This window comes from Pelodiscus sinensis, chromosome 21 (genome assembly GCF_049634645.1).
Source record: "Pelodiscus sinensis isolate JC-2024 chromosome 21, ASM4963464v1, whole genome shotgun sequence".
NCBI classification, from domain to species: Eukaryota; Metazoa; Chordata; order Testudines; family Trionychidae; genus Pelodiscus; species Pelodiscus sinensis.
Window position 1 is genome coordinate 25,904,254 of NC_134731.1, and position 21,526 is coordinate 25,925,779.

Below are 21,526 nucleotides of genomic sequence, written 5' to 3' on the forward strand. Positions count from 1 at the left end.
CTGTGCGCGGCCGGCAGCTGGAGCACGTGGGCGGGGCGGGGCGGGGCGGCCGCGTGTTTCCCCGCCGCCCTGGGAGCTGGTCCCGGCCCGGGGGCGATGCCGCAGGACGGCGCGCGGCCCCCGGCCAAGAGACTGAAGCTGGCGGCCCCGCCCGGCAGGGCCATGCTGCGGCCGCCGCCCGCCGGGGAGACCCAGCGCAGGGGCCTGCCCATCTTCCAGGCGCGGGGGCAGCTGCTCAGCCAGCTCCGGAGCCTGGACAGCGCCGTCCTCATCGGTGAGCGACCCTTCCCTCTGCCCCCGCCTTCCCCCGCTGGAGGGCCCCGGAGCAGTGCTCCTGCTGTCTCTTTACATCTGTGTGCGGAATAAATCTTACCTGCACCGGGGCACGGGCGGATGTGCACCACCCGCAGTAACACGTGATGCCCTCTGTGTGCGCTTTGCTAATCAGCTGGGTGGCATTTGAAGCGCTCCTGCCTGGTCACCCAAGCACTTAGCTTTCTTACAAGGAACAACTGTCCTGGACACCCCCCCCCCCCACACACACACACACTGGAGGGCAGGGGAAGGGGGGAGTTTGCTACACCCCGTCAGCTGGGCTTTCCCACCTTTTTTTGTCTCCCAGGGCACACGCCATAGCCCATTCGCCTGACAGGAGGAGCTTTTCATTCCCCCTCCCCACTTGTGAGGTGCTCGTGGGATGACAGCCCTGTTTCCGCACTTGTAACGCCGACATGCAGAACCAAACCTGGGATTTCTGGAGCTTAGTGCATGAGTCTCGACATAGCTTGAGCTCAAAGGCAACTGGCTGTCGCTAAGTGTGTAGTGCGTACTCATTCTTTCTCTCCAAAAGTGGTCTAAGTGCCACTGCTTGGGACAGTGAACCACGCCCCCCGCCCAGCCCATACCGGGGCCACATGCCAGCTAGTCCTCTTCCTCCCAGGGCAGAGCTGTAGCTTATTCCTCCTCTGCCTGGGGTGGGGGAGGCTCATAGACAGGGCTTGAAAACGGCAGCGAATGCTGCTCGCCGGCCCCGCACTGCGCATGCGCAAGAGCTGCATTGCTTACATTGGTTACATATTGGTACTCTTCATAGTGCTGCTGGGAGCCGCAGAACCCTGGTGTCCCCACAGCAGCCCCAATTTTACGGTTAATAATTTAAAAAAAAAATTACATCCCTAGAGTTTAGTGCCACAGCTGTTGCTGAGACTGGGATAGTGATAGACTCCGGCTTGATCATATTTTAGATGTGTGTAGCAGAGAAGGACAGTGGTGAGGGCCCTAGCCTAGGACTTGAGAGTTCTGAATTCAATTTCCCAGCTCTGCCACAGACTTCCTATGTAACCTTGGGCTAATCACCTGCTTGCCCTGCCTCAGTATCCCCAACTGTAAAAATGGAGTAAATAGCACTGCTCAGCTTCATAGGAGTGTTTCAAGGATAATTACCCTGGAGATTGTGAGGTGCTCAGATACTGTCGTGGTGGAGTCATGTTAGATATAATCAAGTATTTGTAGTCTCTGTGGATTCCACAAGAAACTGACATGTCTCAATTAGGGATGTGGATGGATAACCGGTTACCCAGTGAGCTTCACCATTAATGGGTGACGCTTACTGGATTATGGTTAACGTTACCTGGGAGCAGCCCCCCACCTGTGGCCGAGTTGGCAGCCTTGCTGGGGTATGTGGAAGCAGCAGTGGGGTGGGAAAGGGCTGCTGGCTCCCAACCCATGGAGGCTTATGGCCTGGGAGATGGTAGCCTTGCATGGGGGAAGTAGGGAGATGGGAGAGGGAGGCTGCCAGCTCCCTTCTGCCCTGTGCGAGGCTGCCAACTCCCAGCCTGCTTGGGCAGGGAGGCAGAAGCCCAGCATGGGGTCCGAAGCAGCTGAGCTGGAATAGCCTGATCTGCAGCACAGAGACCACTTTGCCTGGCTGTGGTGGCCACTCCCCCCATAGAATTATAGAGCTGGAAGAGACCTCAGGAGGTCATCAAGTCCAGCCCCCCTGCTCAAGGCAGGACCAATCCCAACTAAATCAACCAGGGCTTTGTCAAGCCGGGACTTAAAAACCTCTAGGGATGGAGATTCCACCACCGCCCTAGGAAATCCATCCCAGTGCTTCCTCACCCTCCTAGGGAAATAGTTTTTCCTAATCTCCAACCTAGACCTCCCCCACTGTAACTTGAGACCATTGCTCCTTGTTCTGCCATCCATCCCTCACTACTGAGAACAGCCTCTCTCCATCCTCTTTGGAACCTCCCTTCAGGAAGTCGAAGGCTGCTATCAAATCCCCCCTCACTCTTCTTCCCCCACCCCTACCTTGTTTAATCAGTTAACTGGTTACACATAACATTTAACTGGTTAACCAATTAAGCAGAATTTTAAATCCCTAGTCCAAATAAAAATTTCCCTAAAGTATTCATAACCCCAAACTTCTGAGCTGGGAAGTGAAGTGGAGTGTGTCATGGGCACGCCTGAGGCTGCAGTAGGTACGATCAGTGTTCCCTGCAAGCACAGCTCTTTGGGGGTCACTCAAGAGAAATTCATATACCGCCCAGCTGATGAGCAAAGCTCTCACAGCTAGGTTTTTTGTTTCTACTGTGGTGCACATTCACATATCCCTCAGTGCACATAAAATTTATTCCACACATGGATGGAAAAGACTAGAGGGCACATTGGGTATGAGGCCCTATTATACTGGACAGAGTAAATGATGGTTCTTGTCCCAGAGAGCTTCCAATCTTAATTCTTTTTTAATTGGAGAACCTTGTGAATGTATGATGTATATTGAAAATCTTTTTCTCAAATTGTTTGAATGTTAATAATTTAAAGTGCTGCTGGTAATTATGTACAGTGCTCTTTAATTAGATACAATTTGTTTATAATACATGGTACCTGACTTAGTTGCAAGGTTCTCAATTAAGACTTGCTGTGACTTAATTTTATGGGGAAAGCCAGGAAGTTTATTGCTGCTTTATATGCCTGCCTTAATCTCTTTCCTACTACTTAGAGTGTGGTTATCAATGGTTCACAGTCATAAGAACATGAGAACGGCCATACTGGGTCAGACCAAAGGTCCATCCAGCCCAGTATCCTGTCTGCCGACAGTGGCCAATGCCAGGTGCCCCAGAGGGAGTGAATCGAACAGATAATGATGGACCGTTGGTCTGACCTGATATGGCTGTTCTTAGGTTCTTATGTTACCAACCTGGAAGGAATTGCAAGTGCTTTGGACAACAGGGTTGGAATTCAAAATGATGTTGACAAACTCGAGAAATAGTCTAAAATAAATACGATGAAATTTCAATTAGGACAAATGCAAAGTACAGTAAAACCTGTGTTATCCGGCACGCACGGGGATTAGGTTGTGCCGGTTTTCTGAAAAACGCACAGATATCTGGGGTGGGGGGAGCCATGCAGGGCCTACGGGGTGGGGGAGTGGTGCGGGGGCCAGGATGTGGCCTGCTGGGAGGGCCACGAGCCACGGGGTGGGGGGGGGGGCAGGATGCGGCCTGGTGAGAGGAGGTGGAATCCGGGGGGCAGCCTGTGGGGTGGAGGAAGCTGCGAGGGGGCTGACCTGCAGGGGAGGGCCACGAGCCACAGGAGTGCAGGGCTGCCGGGAGCCACAGGGGGCTGACCTGCCGGGGAGGAGGCCAGGAAGCACGGAGAGGGTGCAGCTGAGTGGCCACGAGCCGCAGGGGTGCCAGGGTGGATGCGGCCTGGCATCAAGCGGCCGTAGCGGCCGTTCTCCCCTCCCCCAGGTACATGCTGCATGCCCAGCTTAAAGCGCCAGTTTCCACCCCCTTTCTTCCCCCCCCCCCACCCCCACCACCCTGACTCAGAAAGTTTCTGGTTTCTAAAGTTTTCTGGCTAGTTAAGTGCCGGATAGCACAGGTTTTACTATACTACACTTAGGAATAATCAACTGCACAAATACAAAATGGGAAGTAACTGCCCAGGAAGGAGCCCTGCAGGAAACTGGGTGTTACAGGGGATCACAAACTAAATATGAGCTAACAATGTAATACTGTTGCACACACAAAAATTTTTTAAAAAAGAGCAAACATCATTCTGGGATGTATTAGCAGAAATGTTGTGAGCAAAGCACAATTAGAGGTTCTTCGGCTCTACTTTGCTCTGATTAGGCCTCACCTGAAATACTGGGTCTAGTTCTGAGTGAGGGAAAGATATGGACAAATTGGAGAAAGTCCAGAGGAGAGCAACCAAAATTATTAAAGGTCTAGAAAACAAGACCTATGAGGAAAGATTGAACAAACCCAATTTTTTTTCAATCTGAAGAACCGTTACTTCTGAACTTCTTATCATTCTTCTTATTCCTCTTCCTTATTCCTCTGACCCGGCTAAGTTCTGAGCCCAGTTGCATGTGTCAAAGTATAAACAAGAAAAGGAAAATAGTAGATGTGGTGGTTTAAGGACAGAAGACACATGATGTGAGCCCTACAGTATGTGCATTTCTAGTCACTGCGCATCGTGAAGAATTATGTTCCATTAGAGTTTTTTCCGATAGAGCGGCACCATCTTCTTTATGGCCAGTAATTACATAGTAAGTGGATATGGGCTTTTCATGTCACTTTTCTGCTACTACACAGTCAGCTGCAATAAAAGTGGCAACCATCTCTTACTATCTAGGCATTTCACAGCCGTATGGACCAGTAACATAGGCCAGCCTTCATGAGAATAGTAACACTGCTGCAGTAGCACAGCTGACCAAAATAGATCTCTTCATGGTGACTTTGAAGTGATGGCATCTTCCTTCGGGAGTTTCTTGGGAATGGGGCAGGAGGTGGAAGTCTGTGTTTTCCAAGAGTCAGAAGAAGACAGTCCCTCCTTCCATGCACTTCTAACATGTTCACAGTCCTTTGTGAGGAGGAATCCTGTTTGTTGGCCATTAGAAAGCTGAAGAGTGACAAAAGGTTTTATTATTCTTCAAGTTGGAATTTAAAAGCATTTTTTTACAATATACAAAGAATAAAAAGATTCCTAAGAACTAGTAAAATTGAAGGGGAATGAAATAGTCATTCATGTCAGTTTCCTGTTCTCCGTTGCTCCCGAGACTTGAAATAATTCCAAATTCATGTTCTCTGAGACATTGTGCCTGAGGCCAACTTGTATCTGTCCCAAGCAATGAAAGGATTGTTTTTGTCAGTGCTGTCATAGGGCTAGCATTAGGATTCTGCCGAGCCAGTAATTCAGCACTACTGTCTGTTTTTATCACTGGCCTATGGTACTGATCCATAAGACTGTGAAATGCCTATCGTAAGTGATGGTTGCCACTTTAATTGCAGCTGACTGTGTAGTGGCAGAAGTGGAAGTGGGGGTGGGAGAAAGGAATAGGGTTTTTTGGTAGCCCTCTGTGTGGTGCTGAAAGAACAGCTCCTGTCCACATGTCTCAGCTTTTCAGCCCAGTGTTCATGTTTGTTAAAGATGAACTGCAAGCTAGGGATGTGAAAGAATAACCGTGTAAATGGTTAACTGATAAGCCTGGGCTTAACGTTCACAGTTACATGCAGGCTCCCATCCCGTTCCTGGGGAGCCAGCTGCCACCACGTGTTGCTGCCTCTGTATATAAGGCAGCAACCTGGGGGTGGCAGCCAGTTTCCTGGTAGCAGGGCTGCAAGTGCGAGCTGGTGCACACTAGGAACCAGCTTAAAAGCTGGCTGCCAGCACGCCCCGGCTCTCAGGGAGTCGACTGCCACCCCACACTGCAAGTAACTGTGTAACCACTGAGATTTTCATTAGTTACATGTTTATCCAATTACCTGATTTTTAACATCCCTACTGCAAGCAAAATGAAAATCCCAAAAAAGTACCCCAGAAACACTCGCCTAAAAACTATTAACCAGGATGGGTTGGAATGATGTCTCGAGCCTCTGTTGGTCTGGAAATGGATGACAGGGGAGGGTTCACATGAGGATTATCTCTATTCCCTCTCGGGCATCTGGCATTGGCTACTGTCAGCAGACAGGATACTGGGCCGGATGGAATTTTGGTCTGACCCAGTGTGTCCATTCTTACGTTAAAAATGATTAATTGGGGGCACAAGCCAATGAATATTTGCAACTCCAAACGTAGAGAGGAATCGTTTAGTGTGGCAGGTGGACACACAACTAGACATAGTGGGGTAAAATTAAGACAGGAAATTCCTAGGCTGAATATCGGAGAATATTGACACCGCAAGCTGCGAGTAGTCACCTGTAGCGAATTGTAGAAGCTCTGTTGCCAGAACTTTTAAGACAAATCTACCTACTGTAGGAGAGACGGACTGAATGGGTCTTTTCAGTCTCTTACTCCCATGATTTTATAGGGAGTCAGGCCACACACTACTGTCATATATACTGAAAAGAAACCATTTCCCTTGAGTGTAATGAACTCTGCGCTCCATCAGGGGCTTCCTAGGAAGGTGCCGTCCATCCAGGTCAGAGTGCAGTGGGCTGCTGTGCAGCTGGGGGAACCCCAAAAGGAAGAATGGTCAGCTTAGTGCTGTGCTGAATGTTCCTGGAAGCACTTCTGTAGTGACCCAGGCTCTGCCTTGATTTACTTGCCGTTTGCCTTTACGAGCCAGTACCAGCAGCCAGCCATGTGGAATGAGAAGAGTGTTCTCGAGGGAAGCGGGGTATCCGGTGGTTAGAACTCTGGTGCTTGGGTTCTGTTCCTGGCTCTGCCACTGCAGCGCCCTGAGCCGGCTAAATCATCCTACTTGGTTCTTCCTCAGCTTTCCCATTGGCCAAATGGCACCAACACCTGCCTCACGGAGGGATGAGAGTTAACTACCAGATAAAATGGCTTGGGAGCCTCTCACTGGAGACGCTCCAGCAGTAACAGCTGCCTGTTCGTTTGTTGCTCTCTAGGGGAAACAGGCTCAGGGAAGACCACTCAGATCCCGCAGTACCTCTACGAAGCAGGAATCGGCCGCCAAGGCATCATTGCGGTGACCCAGCCTCGTCGGGTAGCTGCTATCTCCTTAGCCACCAGAGTCTCCAATGAGAAGAAAACCGAGCTGGGGAAACTGGTATGTCACGAGACCTCACGGAAAGCGGTTGAGATGGGTGGTGGTGTTGGGTAGGGGAGGACAGCAGGTGGTCCAAAGAATTGTGTGGAGCCTAGAACCACGAGGCTCTACATTTAATAGTATACAAAATAAAAACGCTGCCTCACATCCAGCCCAATGGCTGAGCGCTCCCCTCACCCCGCTGTGGCTTTTCTCTTACCATATGGCGGCCAACTATGATGCTTTTATTTTTTTTAATTGCTAGCTAATGACTAAAAAATCTGAGAGCCCTATCCCCTTGTTTCAGCACTGATACAGGTGATTGCAACAAGCTAGGGCAGTGGTTCCCAAACTTTTTGGCATCATGCCCCCTTTTTGATTTTTGAGAGACCCTCATGCGCCCCCACCTCCCCCCCTCCCCCGGCCCAAAAAAAATAGCAGCCAAACTCGTTGAGCAAAAAAAAGGAACTGACCGGGGCTGAAAAACAAAAATAGCAGCAAAACTTGTGGGGGGATTAATGCGGAAGGGGGTAAAGGGGAAGGGCTGGGTTGCTTCGCGCCCGCCCCCCCTGGCATTTCTTCATGCACACCCCCCAGTTTGGGAACCCATGAGCTAGGGCATGCTGGGGTGACAAGCAAAGCTGAGACTCTTGGGAACTTCCTGCAGCTGCTGTGTGTGGAAGAGGGAGAATGAAAAAAATACCTGGAAGAGCTGCTCTTTGACAGAGTGTTTCAGGAATAGACAGTGGCTTCCAGCAGGGGGCGGTGTTGATGTGGTCTGTGTTTACTGATTGTTTAAACGTGAACAGAAGGGTATTCATGGCTGTTTCGTTATTCTGAGGGTCAAACATTTGGGTTTGGGGTGGCTTTTTAGCACTACTCAAATCTTTTTGATTTCTCTCATGCGCTTAGTATATCACCTCATTCGGCAGTTTAAAAATTAAACTGGTGTGTATCAAATTCCTAATGAAGTTATTGCAATCTGCATCTAAATGGATTATTCCTCTCTCCTCCTTCCTTCTACTCAAGTTTGTTTTAAAGCACTGCTTGACTTTTCTTGCTGCTCTTTCTGCACCACAGTTGTGACCCTTTACTTTTTGCAAGGTTGACAAAGCACAAACCAGGCAACCTTCACTCTTCCTGGGATTAGGCTCAGCACCTGTATAATGTGCCCTACGGCCTTTGGCTATGAGTGCTCCACACTGCTAAGTCGCCATTAATTGAAGAGAAGCAGTTTATAATAATCCACATATAGCCCACTGGATGATATTCAAGGACAGGAATCCGCTCTGTGAGGGGAGCTAGTTTTTAAACTGGCTTCCGTCGCGGACCAGCTTCTGCCTGGCACCCCGTACTGCTGCCTCTGATATCGAGGCAGCAGCATGGAGTGGCAGGGGGCTGCTCAGGAGTGGGGCCAGAGCGCACTGGATGCCGGCTCCGCCCCCGGGGACTATAGATAAGAGGTTATGTGACTATTCAGCTAACTGATACTTCACATCCCTAGCTCTCACTCTGTCTTAATTTCTAGTGTGTATGAATTAAGGATGTAAAAATGTGTTAAAAAATGTAACCGCTAAAAATCCTAGTGGTTACATGGGTACACGCGCTGCGGGCTTATTTAAGCTTTATACTGCAGAGCCCGCAGCAAAGCCATCTCTCTGGGATCAGGATCAGGGCTGCAACCGGCTCTGCTCCCGGGGAGCCAGTGTGTAACCTGTGGCAGGGGGAGGACTGCCGGGTCCGCCACAGACAGAGGCTGCTCCTGTTAATGGGTAGCAGGTTTAAAACTAATAGAAGAAACAGCGGCGAGGGGTCCTGTGGCACCTTATAGACTAACCGAAGTGTTGGAGCATAAGCTTTCGTGGGCAAAGACCCACTTCGTCAGATGCATGACATGCAGATAGATAGAAGAAAGTTCTTCTTCACACAGCGTGTGGTCAACCTGTGGAACTCCTTGCCAGAGGAGGCTGTGAATGCTAGGACTATAACGGAGTTTAAAGAGAAACTAGGTAATTTCGTGGAGGTTAGGTCCATAAAAGGCTACTAGCCAGGGGATAGAAATGGTGTCCCTGGCCTCTGTTTGTCAGAGGCTAGAGGAGGATGGCAGGAGACAAATCACTTGATCATTGTCTTCGGTCTACTTTCTCTGGGGCACCTGGTGTTGGCCACTGTCGGCAGACAGGCTACTGGGCTAGATGGACCTTCGGTCTGACCCAGTACGGCTGTTCATATGTTCTGTGGGTCTGGAGCAGCCCACTGTCCAGGGTGGGGGGAGACTGCTCCAGCCCCTACCGGTTAACCGGAACCGGTAAGCCTCACCTGTTAAGGTTAACCGCGTAACCTTTGACATCCCTCTTAGGAACGCTAACAAATTATGATCTGGTCCACTGGCTTCTGGGAAAGGAGGTGATGCCTTGTGTGTTTATTATGTTACAGGGAATGCTTCAGGTTTCCTTAGGGTTGAAGATCCTCTTGTCAGTGCCAGCAAATAGTGATTATGAGATGTTGGCAGCTCTCTTGGGGGAAGGTTAGAGCCGTAGATCTTGTGACCCACAGAAAATAAATCCATGCAGTCTCCTTACATGGCACGCACCGTTCTAAATGGCTATGGCGAAGGGGTGGCTGTCATGATAGTCTGGATGCTTTGGGCTCCTTTCGTATGAATCACAGCTGCTGCAAATGGAAGTGATTTGGTGTCCAGGCCTTGTCCTGCGTGACTGTCTGTTTCCTCAGGTCGGCTACACCGTGCGCTTTGAAGACCTCAGCTCCGAAGAGACGCGAATCAAATTCCTGACAGACGGGATGCTCCTCCGCGAAGCCATCGGTGACCCCCTGCTGCGCAAATACAGCGTCATCATTCTGGACGAAGCTCACGAGAGGACGATCCACACAGACGTGCTCTTTGGGGTGGTGAAAGCGGCGCTCAGGAAACGGAAGGATTTGGGCAAATTCCCGCTCAAAGTGAGCGCAGATTTCCCCACCCTGGGCAGAATGCAATATGTTGATGGGGGGTGGGGGTTCGTCACACCTCTAAGGTCAGTGAATCTGTTCAACGGGAGATGGCATGCATGGGAAGCTGGCTCCTGCCCCCCCCCACCCCACACACTGTGCTGCGTCCCATAGAGGCAGCAACATGGGGGGGTGAGAGGAGGCAGCTCCATGGGTGCTGGTGCTCTGGGGGAGTTGGCTTTGAAGCTCGCTACCTGTGAGCACCGGCTCCCAATCCCTCCCCTCTCCCACTGCCTCTGATGGTGGGGTCCTTGGCCTGGTTGACTTTTCTAGCTTGAACACATTCCCCTCCTTGAAAGCCATTTCTTATGTTCTAGCCAGGCAAGGTGGCTGTGTTCTGTAAATGCCTGGATACCTTTAAGCGTGCTTCTCCCTCACGCCGTAATGCGTGGGGTGATGGGTGTATCACACCGGCTGGGGTGTCGCATGCAGTGGGAGTGGGGGGCTATAGACCGGAGGGTCTGGAGGAAAGAAACAAACGTGGCTTTCTTCTGCACTGAGTCTCCTCCTCCTCCTTTGCTGATTTGGACGGTCGTCCTGCCCATCGAAAGGGGCTGCCTTGCGTTGTGTGTAAGAGTCCCATTGCCAGCCCCTGCCTTGCTTCTGTTTTGTAGGTGGTGATCATGTCAGCGACTATGGACGTGGACCAGTTCTCTCAGTACTTCAACAGAGCCCCAGTCCTCTACCTAGAAGGCCGGCAACACCCAATCCAGATCTTTTACACCAAACAGCCTCAGAGCGATTACCTCCAAGCAGCACTGGTGTCCGTCTTCCAAATCCATCAGGTACCGCCGGCGTGTTAGGAGCTAGCGTTGCTTCTGGGGTGCTGCAGTTGGATATCTCCGCTGACGTCCTTCTGCCTCTGCGCATCCAAGTAGCAGCCTCTTTATCATGCTCATGAGCATTGAGAATTCTTTTAGTACCCCCCCCCCCCGAAGTCTCAATGAGCCGTATTAATGTGAGACTTTTGCTAGATTCACGATCTGTGCAGCTTGTATGGTTAGTAGAACTCTAGGGCTGTTCTGTAAAGTGTTGTAGCCTCATGTCTAGCTTTCCTACTTCAGCGCAGGCCAGCTGGCTCTATAGTCTTTTACAATCTATTTCTCAAGTACATGATGCTGACAGTGCAGCTGAGTGAGATGAGGACTCCCGCTACTGGAAAATATTACACTCTGGAGAGTAGTTTATTCGCACCCCCTTACTTACAGAATCGCGTAATCCACGAAGAGCAGCAACATGGGAAAATGCCACTTGTCGATGATGAGCAATTGCCTCCCAACTGTAGTTAAGATACACGATCGAGAAAATGGAAATCTAATGAACTAAAAGCGCGTCAATATTTTATGATTAGCGCTAAGTGTTTCAACAAGACCCTGCCAGATGGTTCGTCTTGAGTTTTGCCTGCAGGGCTCATCTTCGGAAATCTCTCCAACATATCTCCTCCCCCGGAGCCCATGGTGACTCGCTGCTTTTGACGCAGTCTGTCTGTGGTGGCTGTTTCGGGGTGTGTCGGGTGTTAGTTTATTTAACACCCCACACCCGCTGCTAGGAAAATCCTCACTGCTTCTGTGCTGGTAGGAATCGAACTCTAGTCTGGGGCGAAAGGAGCCTCTGTTTGTTAGAAGGTGCAGATGGATGTCAGGAGAGAGATTGCTTGATCGTTACCTGTTCGGTTCATTCCCTCTGGGGCACCTGGCATTGGCCACTGTCGGCAGACAAGGTACTGGGGTGGATGGACTGTTGGTCTGATCCAGTCTGGCCGCTCTTACGTTCTTATGGGCAGGGCTCGACAAACTATAGAATCTACTTGCCTGTGGCGAGAAGATTTCAGCCGTGCGCCCCGTTTACCGCAATGCGGCTCTTGGGCATGCGCAGTGCGGGGCTGGCGAGCGGCTTTCGCTGCCGTTTGTCGAGCCCTGCTTATGAGACTCCTTAGCAGAGTATGCAGCTCGCTTTCCTAACCGTCCTTCAGCTTTTCATGTGGTTACTGACTAGCGGCCCTGCCAAAGGCAGGCTGGCTTGCTGTGCGGCTGCCCTGCCACGCTGCTGAACAAAGCAGAGACATGACTTTCTCTGTCTCTTTTTTTTGGTTCCCTCCATCCTGTTGACAAGCCGAGTCCTACAGAGTGTTGACCCCCTCCTGTCTGAGGGAGTCCAGCGGGGACAGTGTTCAGCGCCTTGCTTAGCGGGCCCATGCCCAGCTGTGCTCCCCAGCGGCTCCATCTCGTCCGCTGTTGGTCGGAGAGCTGAGAGCTGCTGTTTTATTTCCGCGTGAGTCGTTTCTCCCACTAGTTTACGCTGGTTTCTGGTTCCCTTCCCCCTCAAGGAGGCACCTTCTTCTCAGGACATCCTGGTGTTTCTGACTGGCCAGGAGGAGATCGAAGCGATGACCAAAACCTGCCGCGACATTGCCAAGCACCTTCCCGACGGCTGCCCCCAGATGGCGGTGATGCCCCTCTATGCTTCGCTGCCCTACTCGCAGCAGCTCCGCGTCTTTCAGCCTGCCCCCAAGGTAAGCCAGGCGGGAGGGAAGAACAGCTCCAGGGGAGCAGATGCAGCCACAGCACGGTTCATTTTCCTGCACGGGACGGGTTGTACGTCCTGTAGGTTCGGTGTTAAAAAGGTTAACCGGTTAAAGCTAGAGCGTAACCAGCTAACCATTTTAGCTGGGAGATCCTTCTGCCCAGCCTGCTGGTCCCTCTACCTGGGGCTGCTCCGACCTGGTGTGCCTGGCCACCGCGAGAGTTTGCCACCGAGAACCAGTTAACTGGTTAACCAGCAAGCCTCCCGTTTATCGGTGCTTACTGGTTAACTCATTAATGTCCCTAGATAAAAGCAATCCTGACTTATAACCAGGACTCGCCAAGCCACAGCGAGCCCTGCTCGCCAGCCGCGCTGTCTAGCGATCTGTGCGTGTGCAGATCATTCTGTGCATGCGCAGATCGCCCGAACCCGGCTCTTCCGGGTTGTAATCTACTTGCCACGGGCGAGTAGATTACATAGTTTGTTGAGCCCTGCTTATAACCATGGTTGACTACTGCCCGGGGACATGTTTTCAGTGTGATAGATGGGGTGTCATCTCTGAGTCTCATCATCATTCGCATCAACATGGGAATAGTTGCATGGATCTGGAAAAGGTAGCGGATTGGGGGTCCATAGGCTGAGCAGTGAGATGCAGAACCTGTGCAGTGTGTTCAGTAAGGATCCTTGTGGACTAAGAGCCCCATCAGAAGAAGCACCATTGCAGCTGGCTTGCCTCACTGGGCTGCCTTCAGGGGATCCTGAAGGACGTGTCAGACTTGGCAGGGTTGTGTGGATGTGCACGGAGGAGCATTGCTTCAGCCTGTGCTGTTCCTAGCCAGTGGATAAGCAGGAACTCAGGTCTTCAGGGATCCTAATCTCGGGCCTTTCACCAGAAGCAAAACCAAAAAAGTGTAAAGGCTCCACTGCAAACAGCCTTTTGGGGTCTGTGTTTCGTTGGAGTAGTAAATATGAGGGTGTGTTTGATTTGTCTAGTTGTTTTATTGTAAAGTTCTTGTCATCTGGGAATCTGCCCTGTAGCTCGAGTTTTCATTTAGCCACCCAAGCTCGTCATGCTCTGAAGCACTGTAAGTCAAAGCACACCAGTAAGGATTTGTGAATCTTGGGACACCGAGGGTACGTCTGCCCTACGCTGCGGGCTACCGTCGAGTTCAGCGACGCAACTTCTGCTAAGTTATTTGCGTAGCTGAAATCAAAATAGCTTAATTTTGGTGCTGTCTACACAACAGGAAGTTGTGCACATGTAAAATGAGGGTTACAGGAGTCGGAATAAGAAATCCTCCAGCTTGACAGTATTTCAAAATAACATCAGTTATTCCGAAATAACGCTGCTGTGTAGACATTCCCTGAGGTAGGAAAATGGGAACTGGGACTTCTGCAAGTGTGGCCTACTGGTAACAGCCCTGTACTGCCACTTGGGATATTCTGAGTTCTAATCCTGGCTCTGCCATTTGTCTGTTGATGACCTTGGGCAAAGACACGGCTGCCTCAGTTTCACCATCAGTAAAATGGGGATAATGAAACTGGTCTTCTTTGCAAAGCTCTTTGAGAGGTACTGGTGCAAAGTGTTTGATCATGGCCAGCAGATGTTATTTTGCGTGTTCTTCCTTCTAGGGCTATCGCAAAGTGATCCTTTCAACCAACATTGCGGAAACCTCCATCACCATTGCAGGAATAAAATACGTTGTGGACACAGGCATGGTGAAAGCAAAGAAGTACAGCCCCGGTGAGGACTTGAGACGAGTGAGAAGGAAATAATTTTTAATTCTTGTGAAGTTTGTTGAGGCACTAAACTAGCAGCTGATTTAAACCTCTCCTCTGTCCTAGTCTTCAACATGTCCTGTTTCGGGGAAGGGGGGGGGTGTCAAAATTGAACATGCTTTCTTCCTCGGTGCCCATCTGATTCTGGGCTAGGGTGTAGACCGGGCCATCCATTTGTGGGGGGAGTCAGTTAAGTGTGGAATTCTACAGGGTCTACTGGGATATGTCTACATTACAGTTTAAAAATTTGCAGCTTGCCCATGCCAGCTGGCTTGGGCTGTGGGGCTGTTTAGTGCAGTGTAGATGTCTGGGCTGGCTGGAGCCCCCTGCAAGGTGGAAGGATCCGAGAACATCTACAGCCCAATTAAACAGCCTCTGAGCCCGAGTCAGTTGACATGGGCCAGCCAGAGATGTCTGGGTGCAGTGTAAACTTACCCCTGGCACTGTGAAATGCCACCAAGTGGACGCAGCACCACATAGTTGTATTCAGGTCTCGTGTGCTAAGCAGGCCAGGCCTGGTTAGCATTGGATGGGAGACCACTGTATAGTGGTGGTGTTTCGGTAGATGGTGCTCTCTTTCTTCCCTCATTCCTCCGGATCCGTGCTCAGCCACTGTGCGAATTGGCGTGCGCTGTGTTTTCGAAGCCCAGCGTGCACGACTGTTTTGCTGACACGGACGCACTTCCTTTCCCAGAGACGAGGAGTCCTGTGGCACCTTATAGACTAACTGCAGTGTAGGAGCATAAGCTTTCGTGGGCAAAGACCCACTTCGTCAGATGCATGAAGTGGAAATTTCCAGAGGCAGGAATAAATCATTTATTCCTGCCTCTGGAAATTTCCACTACATGCATCTGACAAAGTGGGTCTTTGCCCACGAAAGCTTATGCTCCTACACTTCAGTTAGTCTATAAGGTGCCACAGGACTCCTCGTCGCTTTTGCAGATTCAGACTAACACGGCTACCCCTCTGATACTTTCCCAGAGAGTGGCCTGGAGGTGTTAGCTGTGCAGCGGGTGTCGAAGGCCCAGGCCTGGCAGCGTACGGGACGAGCGGGACGAGAGGACAGTGGCGTCTGTTACCGGCTCTACACGGAGGATGAGTTCGAGAAGTTTGATAAAATGACGATACCAGAGATCCAGAGGTGAGGTCATACTCCACTTCCCCAGACACATACAGCCCGGCCTGCCCTCAGCCAGACCCTGTGACGGAGCCAGAAGAGGAGGTTCGGAGGGGAGTGCCGTGACTGGATCTGGAGCCCCTTTAGCAGCCTGGGCCGAGGAAAGGCGGTCAGAGCCTGGAGGCAGAACGGTGTCTCGGCTGGCTTCCTGTTGTGGCTAATTCCGTTTTCACAGCTTCATTATCATCAACAACCCAGCTTAACGCCTGCTGGTGTCTGATGCCTCCCTCGCTATTTCCTTCCATCTTGCCCTGTCCGGTGCGGAGTGGCTTCGTTTCTGTAGACTAACTCGGCACCAATCTACTCTATTTCACAGCTTTGCTGTGTTTAATGACGGTGGGGCCTGGAGCTGTCAGAGCTCAGGCTTTTGCTCTGTCTCCACCAGCAGCCCCGTAGCCAGGAGCAGGGTGTCAGAAACAGGGCGAGCAGGGTCTGCGTGTTTGGCTTTTTCTCCCCCTCCCACCCGCCTGCCCTTTTCAGCTTGCACTGTCCCATCTCACGTGGCATAACTGGCAGCAGGCTGGGGAGGCGCCAGGGGATAGTGGAAGCGACTTGCTTCCCCTTCTGTTTCCTCGCTCAGCCCTCGGGGCGGGGGCTCCCTTGGGGTCTCAGACTCCCAACACTTCTGTACCAAGAACCATCTGTGGAGGGAGAAGTTCAGGGCAGTGTCCAGCTTCCAGGGCCACCTTGGTCGTTGCCCTTTGGTCCTTTGCATGAGGCCTCTTTCCCCTGTTGTGCCTTTGCCCTGTTGCTGACAAAAGTGAATGTGGAAAGCAGGAGTCTCAGGCCCCGGGCCTGTGGGCCATCCGCCGCCGGAGAGATTGTGCAATGCGACCCGGCCGTGCCTCCTGACTCCCCCCGGAGGAGCGGTGCACTCGCCCGGTGCACTCTGCCTCCCGCAGCTCCTGTCGCCACAGGGAGCGTGGGAGTGTCCGACTGCTGCCGCCACACTGCACCAGGGCCCCTCCCCCGGTGATCCCCGAAGCCGCATCCTCAGGAGATGGGGGGCCATGTGGGAGAGTGGGCGGGGCAGTGGTGGGAAGGGGCAGGGCTTGGGAACTGGTAACAGACACGCTCCCAACCCCACCTGCCAGGAGTCCTGGGCCGGATTGCGCAATCGCTCCAGCTGGAGATGGCCCACGGGCCAGGAGTCTGAGACGTTTGGGGGTAAAGCCTCCCTCTTTCCTCTGCTCTGTGGCTGGAGGTGCTGCTGGAAGAAGTAGCTGATCTGCAGGGGTGCTGAGGCCAGAGGGAAGGGTGAAAGATTTGGCTCTGCATCTCTGGCAGTGCCCGGCTTCCCTTTGGAGCTAGGAACGTTTCTTCTTTAATGCCCACGGCCTCCCCAGCTCAGGACGACGGGGCACCGGACCCTTCCTCGGCGTGCAGGGTTTCAGAGGTGCCCGTCGAGCAGGCCTGTCCGATTTGCCTCAGTAGGGACTGGTGATTTCTCTCCCTGTGCAGGTGTAACCTGGCCAGCGTGATGCTCCAGCTCCTGGCTCTGAGAATTCCCAACGTTCTCACCTTTGACTTTATGTCCAAGCCATCCCCCGGTAAGCGGCACAGAGGCAGCGTTGGGAGGAATGGGTAACAGGTCTCTGAGGATTTATCGGAAAAAAAATGTGGACTGAACCAATAAGGAAGAGTGGGGGAGCCTGTCCGCTAAGGAGCATAACACTTCTGTATTGCTGCAACCTCCCACTAGGGGTCTTGCCACCTGCAGAGCAGTCCTGTCCATACGACAAATTGGGGGCGCCTACTTCAACCGGGAGGGACTGAGGGTTATGGGGGCCACTAACCACATACGTGGCAGGAACTGGAGTGGCCCAGCAGCCTTCTCCATTTCTCCCTGCCACCCTCTCCCGGCCTGCTGTGCGCGGGGTCTTGGCGTTAGCAGGAAGCAGAGCGCCCTGCCCCAGGCTCTCTGGTTCCCACCACGGCGGAGTAGTGAGGTGCAGCGGATGGGGAGGGCACTGCAAACGGGGTGGAGCTGCCAGGCTACTCCGGCTCCCGCCACCTGTATGTGAATGGTGGGGAGGGAAACCCTACCATTGCTGCGCCAACCCCCCCCCCAGTCCTCTGGGCCATAGGGAGTAAGCCGGTGGGGCTGCCTGGGGCACTGGGTGGGGTGAGATTACCACAGGCTCTGTGCTCCCCGCGGGACAGCCCTGGCCACGTGGGTGGACCAGGTTCCTTTAAGTGCTCACTAATATGAAAGCAGCACCTTGAGGGCAGGGAATTGGACTTCCCCAGTCGAATGAGGGGATAGAAGTCGGCTCGGGGTGCAAGGAAACTGGAGAAATCTTGAGGGGAGGCTTCTAGAGAAGGAGAGCGGCCTACAGAGTCCTGGCAGGGCTGCCGCCCAGGGGTTGGCATGGCACCTTGCTTTGCTTCAGTGTAGAGTGTACTTGGTGAGTGGGGTGTCCGTGGAATGTGCCCTGGAGACTCAAGCAGTGCCAGGCTGCTGCCCTTCCCTTTGACCCAGAGACACTGGGATGGAGCTGGGGGGCGGAGGGAAAGTCTTTTGCTCCTCTGCTGATATTGCCAGCCCTGGCGCCAACTGGCTGTCCCATTCTGTCTTGATAGATGCCATTCGCGCAGCCATTGAGCAACTGGATCTGCTGGGGGCGGTGGACCGGAAGGAGGCTCAGGTGATGCTGACCCCGCTGGGACGGAAGATGGCAGCGTTTCCTCTGGAACCCAAGTTCTCTAAGGTACAAGCGCTAGGCAGTGAGCTTTCCGCTGTTAGCAAGATCTGGTTTCCATACAGATACTGTTACCGTGATACGTCTGTAACTGCCCACATGTGAAGTAGGGATGTAATAGAGCAGTCAATTAACTGATACGCAAAAGCTTATAGGTTAATGCTATAGACTCCACGCATTTCCCTCCTCCCCCTGCCCCTTTCCAGTACGTTTTCTAGAAGGATGGCCAGCAGCTCGGCTCAGTGCCAGGTCCGGGACTTACCCCTGCTGCAGCTCTGCGTTTAAAATGTGTTAGGAACCAGGCAGGCAGCCTGGCTCAGTTCCAGCTCACACCGGATCGGAGAGCTCAGACCTCCCTGGACAGGCAGCCGGCTCGCGAGGGGAGCTGCCTTTTAAACTGGCTTCTCTCGCGGATCAGCTCCTGCTTGGCATTCCATACTGCTGCCTCTGATAGAGAGGCAGCAGCATGGAGTGGCAGAGGGCTCCTCAGGAGTGGGGCCGGAGCGCACTGGCCCCACCTCCTGGGACTATAGAATAGTCGACTAACCGATAAGAATTCACATGGTTAATCGACTGTTCAGTTAACCGATATTTAACATCCCTAGTGTGAAGAGAGAGAGCGCGCACCTCTTTTGGGCCTGACTCTGCAGGTTCTGTGAGTTTGGCTGCTGCTGTGCAATAGTTGTGGAACTTGGCCCTGAGGAGATGCAGCCTCCAGGGTGCTGAAAATCCTAGTGGATTATAGGCACCGTTTTTCTTTACAGAAGCTGGATTGTCCCTGTCACATCCTGCTCATGGAGCGTGTGCTTTATAATCCTGTTGATGTCAGTCATTTCCCGTTGGTACTCAAGTGAGGCTCGCGGGATTGTCATTCACCTTTAGTGCTTCTTGTTGTTCTCCTCCATTCCTGTAGCTCACCACTTGATTTTAAGGCGGCAAGTTAGAGTTGAAACCAAAGTTTCCAAAAGAGCTGCTCTCGTCTCCCTTTCAATACTCATATAAATGAGCATGTTATGTTGAAACTCCCTTAAAATAATCAGCCCTCCCCAATAGTGTGTGTATATCGGTGGGCCTAAATAATAGACATGAGTGAGTCAAGGTTTGTGAGTAGTTTAGCTCATTCAAATGAGAACAACTTAAAGAATAACCGTTAATGATGGCTATTGCCAGTGCCTCCGTGGTACTGCCCTGGCATGAGGATGGACTAGTTGTATCCCTAGAACATCTCTTCCCGCTGTCTTCTGTCATTTTAAGAATAAGCCTGGAGTTCCCATCTCTTTATGTCTGTTCCTATTGAGCCAGGTGTTACCATTTGTGTGTTAGACTCTTTTAAAGTTTACACTGCCCATCAGGATTACTGTGCTGTCCACGGGTGAAACCTATAAAAGCCACTCTTGCTCTGTGCTTGGCAGACTATCCTCCTGTCCCCCAAGTTCCACTGCACGGAGGAGATCCTGACCATCGTGTCCCTGCTCTCAGTGGACAGCATCCTCTACAACCCCCCGTCCCGGCGGGATGAAGTGCAGTCTGTCCGGAAGAAGTTCATCTCCAGCGAGGGAGATCACCTCACTCTGCTCAACGTGTACCGAGCCTTCAGAAATGTCAGCGGCAATAAGGTGGGTGGGACTGTCTGGAGACCCCTTTGGGGCCGTGATGTCTCTCCATGTTATCTGCACTTTGCTTTGTATCCGAATGCCTTGTAATCAGTCTGTGTATCCTCGCTATGCTTCTGTGGGGGTGGCAAAGGGGTAACCTCATTTTATAGGCAGAATACGTGATTTGATGAAGATCATGTAGGAAATCCACAGCAGAGCTGGGAAGCGAACCCACGTCTTCCCCAGTTCCAATCTAGCACCCTAAGCTCAGGGCTGATCTTTCCTCCCTTGTACTGTTCCAGTGGGGTAGGATTGTACACCAGGAAATGCCTGGCAATGCGCTTTCCCGCCTCAGCACTCGTTACAAAGGGATTGAGCCTTTCTGCAAATGTTGTAAATGGGATTTGGGTTTATTCCACAACTCAAATTCTCCAGTCTGATCCCTAAGGCTGTGTCTACACTGGCGCGATCTTGCCGTGTGTTCTTGCGCAAGTAAACTGATGTTCTACTGTATGAACTCAGGGCTTCTTGCGCAAGAACTATGATGCTCCCGCTCAGGAACAAGCCCTTTTGCGCAACTGTTCTTGTGCAAGAGGCCAGTGTAGACAGGCAACATGAATTTCTTGCGCAAGGAAGCCCTATGGTTAAAATGGCCATCAGAGCTTTCTTGCGCAAGAGAGCGTCTACACTGGCAAGGATGCTCTTGCGCAAAAGCACATGCCAGTGTAGACGCTCTCTTGCACAACTACTTTAATGCAAGAACTCTTGCGCTAAAGAGTTTTTGCGCAAGATCATGCCAGTGTAGACGTAGCCTATATGAGTAGTGGAGCAGCCTGGGCTGCCTAGCGTTTCTTTCCTCCTCAGGGCTCCCAGTGCAATTTAGAAACTTGATGCTTCTAGGAATCACTATTGCTACCTCTGGGAAGGGCGCGCAGAAGCTGTTCCATGGCACATGGCGAGCCCACGTTGCAGATTAGGAGAGTGGGTGAGGAAATTTGCATCTAAGTGGAACAGGAGGGAATTTAGGTAGGTTGAGTGTAACTATCTAGACTGGGAATCTGGCCAAAACTTGCACTGCTCTTTTGAATGGGTTTGTGATAGGGATGTAACCTGTTAACTGTGGCTGGGCTGGAGCAGACCTCTGTGGTGCAGTGGGCCTGGCCGGAGCAGGGCCCTGTCCTCAGTGCAGTGTGGCAGGCCAGGCTGGAGCAGCCCCGCACCGCAAACGGGGCAGGGAGTGCTCCAGTCAAGTTGAGCCCATTGCGCTATGCTACAGACGGTGTGTGGGGGGGAAAGTGGGGGGACACTCCAGCACAACCAGGTTGGAGTGGCCTCTTGCCTGCAGGATCCTGGTTAACCAGTCAAATATAATGTTTAATCAGTTAACTGATTAAACAGGATTTTAAATCCCTAGTATGTGATTCAGGGACTCCATTGTACATCCCACCCAAAGACAATATCTTTAACATCCCTGATAAGTCAGTTGTTCTAACTTTCACTTACTCTGCTGCAGGAATGGTGCAGAGAGAACTTTGTGAACAACAGGAACATGATGCTGGTGTCGGAGGTCAGAGCTCAGCTCAGGGATATTTGCCTAAAGGTAACTAGTTGCTGTAAAATTCTCCAGTTGTCTTGTCATCCCCAGAATGGCTTCCTGGTACCAGGCCCTAGCAGAGGGAAACACTCTGCCATCAGTTTCTGGTTTGAATATGGTGGGACTGTAACTAACTCCCCTAAA

At 51.8% G+C, this 21,526-nt stretch overlaps 1 protein-coding gene across 2 annotated transcripts in view; it reads left to right on the plus strand.

Moving 5' to 3' along the window:
• DHX33 (DEAH-box helicase 33) overlaps positions 1-21,526 on the plus strand; it is a 25,762-nt gene continuing 4,236 nt past the window's right edge. The window contains exons 1-11 of one of the 2 annotated variants that reach the window (XM_075904388.1): positions 1-274; positions 6,864-7,024; positions 9,737-9,964; positions 10,627-10,797; positions 12,339-12,524; positions 14,168-14,279; positions 15,296-15,455; positions 16,953-17,041; positions 18,075-18,202; positions 19,606-19,809; positions 20,689-20,819. In XM_075904388.1, the coding sequence (XP_075760503.1) occupies positions 97-274; positions 6,864-7,024; positions 9,737-9,964; positions 10,627-10,797; positions 12,339-12,524; positions 14,168-14,279; positions 15,296-15,455; positions 16,953-17,041; positions 18,075-18,202; positions 19,606-19,809; positions 20,689-20,793 (1,722 nt within the window). In that variant the 5' untranslated portion in view covers positions 1-96 and the 3' untranslated portion in view covers positions 20,794-20,819. Of the gene's footprint in view, positions 275-6,863; positions 7,025-9,736; positions 9,965-10,626; positions 10,798-12,338; positions 12,525-14,167; positions 14,280-15,295; positions 15,456-16,952; positions 17,042-18,074; positions 18,203-19,605; positions 19,810-20,688; positions 20,820-21,301; positions 21,389-21,526 lie in introns of those variants that run through there. The other variant, XM_006136073.4, reaches the window with a different exon arrangement.